Here is a 1579-nt window from a genome sequence, read left to right on the forward strand (position 1 = left end):
ATTTAATCTTACATTATAAAAAACAATCAGCATAAAAAGATTTGATCTCTTATTTTAAAAAATTTACATTTCCATAAATTCCATCCCTCTTAATCCATGATACTTCCAAAGTTAAATAGTTTTACATTAAATAACATGGAAAAAGTTAATATTGTATTCCAATGATACAATTATTCAATTGACTTTGGAAGTTGTTCTTGCATATCAGAGAATTTTATTTACTAAAAACACTATTTATTCACAACAGAAATATAATAATTTATGGTCTTGTACTTGTCTTTTTTGTGCAATTAAATTTGATTCAATTTTGCAATTGAGGTTGCATTTGTAGAAATTAAATCCCGATTAATCCATAATAAATCCAAAGTTAAATAGATTTAAATTGATAAATATATAAAAAGTTAATATTGATTCAATGTAATAATTATTCAATTTACTTTACCGTCTTTGCACATCAAATAGTTTTCTTTATTAAAAAGAGTGTGTATTCACGACATCAAAATAATACATACGTGTCTTGTTTGTGCAATTGGATTTGATTTTATCTTCTACCACATTTTTAAGACTTGTTATTATTTGGACGTTACACATGTTTACAATGTACGGTAAGGAAAAAGAAGTCCATTATCATGACATGTGAGGAGGTATCCACTTAATCACACTTTATTATGCTGAGCATGTACACAAAGGATCTGTTCACTCCAAGCGATAGTAATCGTATATCTCATCGCAGAAATCACACAATATAATGAAAGTACAATAATAAAATATAATTCAACCTTCTCCCACTTTAATCTCATTCGATAGTAATCGTATATCTCATCGCAGAAATCACACAATATAATGAAAGTACAATAATAAAATATAATTCAACCTTCTCCCACTTTAATCTCATTCTCACCCATCAGCAACATTCTTCGCACAGGAAACAACAGCACAGAGCCGCAAGGCTGCATATCCACGACCACATAAACAAATAAATAACAGAAAACTCTAACCCTAACATACAGACAAATACAAATATATTAATGAAATTTTGAATTTAAGTCATACCATCCTTCAATGAATCCCTTCTCTTCTCTCTGCTGCGTTTTGATAGTGTGAGCTTCAGCATACTGAGGCCGAGGAGCTTGCGTGGGATACCCTGATAGCAAGAAAAGCATTTTAATGGAAATGAAAATTAATTGTGATTGCGACTAAGCGGACGAGGTGAAGAAAGTACGTAACCTGGCGGAGGATTTCCTTCTGGGAAGGTTGCAGGTGGTGGTGGAGACCTGTTGTTGTCAGACATGGCGTGCTTCTTGAGAATCAACACCTTCAGAGCTTCAACTCACAGGAAGAGCAACGATGATGAACTGATTGTGCAATGGGGTTGTTTACCATTAGTGTGATATATATACACCATGACGAAAGTAAAGCGATTGAGCGCAAAGTCTAAAGTGCACAGCTAATTAGATTATTCTTCACCGACACCTGTTTGTTTTTCGGTGAAAAACCTCATATATTACAGACTAAAAGTAAAGCAGTAGGCCCCGGTTTCCTGCGAATACTTAGTCATCTCCACTTGAGAATCTTAACA

General features: G+C 33.1%; 1 protein-coding gene across 2 annotated transcripts; it reads right to left on the reverse strand.

Annotated features, from left to right (window-relative positions):
* Nucleotides 1-645: 645 nt before the first annotated feature.
* On the reverse strand, nucleotides 646-1375 carry LOC149167328 (protein CYSTEINE-RICH TRANSMEMBRANE MODULE 12-like). 2 transcript variants are annotated; one of them, XM_089431507.1, is made up of 4 exons: nucleotides 1228-1375; nucleotides 1054-1144; nucleotides 875-950; nucleotides 646-779 (listed from the first exon to the last, which is right to left on the reverse strand). In XM_089431507.1, exons 1-3 carry the CDS (start codon nucleotides 1289-1291, stop codon nucleotides 905-907), a joined length of 201 nt encoding a protein of 66 aa, XP_089287633.1. In that variant the 5' UTR covers nucleotides 1292-1375; the 3' UTR covers nucleotides 646-779; nucleotides 875-904. The 2 variants fall into 2 exon arrangements, with proteins under 2 accessions (XP_089287633.1, XP_089287632.1); XM_089431506.1 differs by having other exon boundaries at nucleotides 646-950.
* Between the last annotated feature and the right edge of the window lie 204 nt (nucleotides 1376-1579).

The sequence above is a fragment of the Pinus tabuliformis genome, chromosome 5_1 (genome assembly GCF_031772625.1).
Source record: "Pinus tabuliformis cultivar Carrire ecotype Pingquan chromosome 5_1, CPIR1, whole genome shotgun sequence".
NCBI lineage: Eukaryota > Viridiplantae > Streptophyta > Pinopsida > Pinales > Pinaceae > Pinus > Pinus tabuliformis.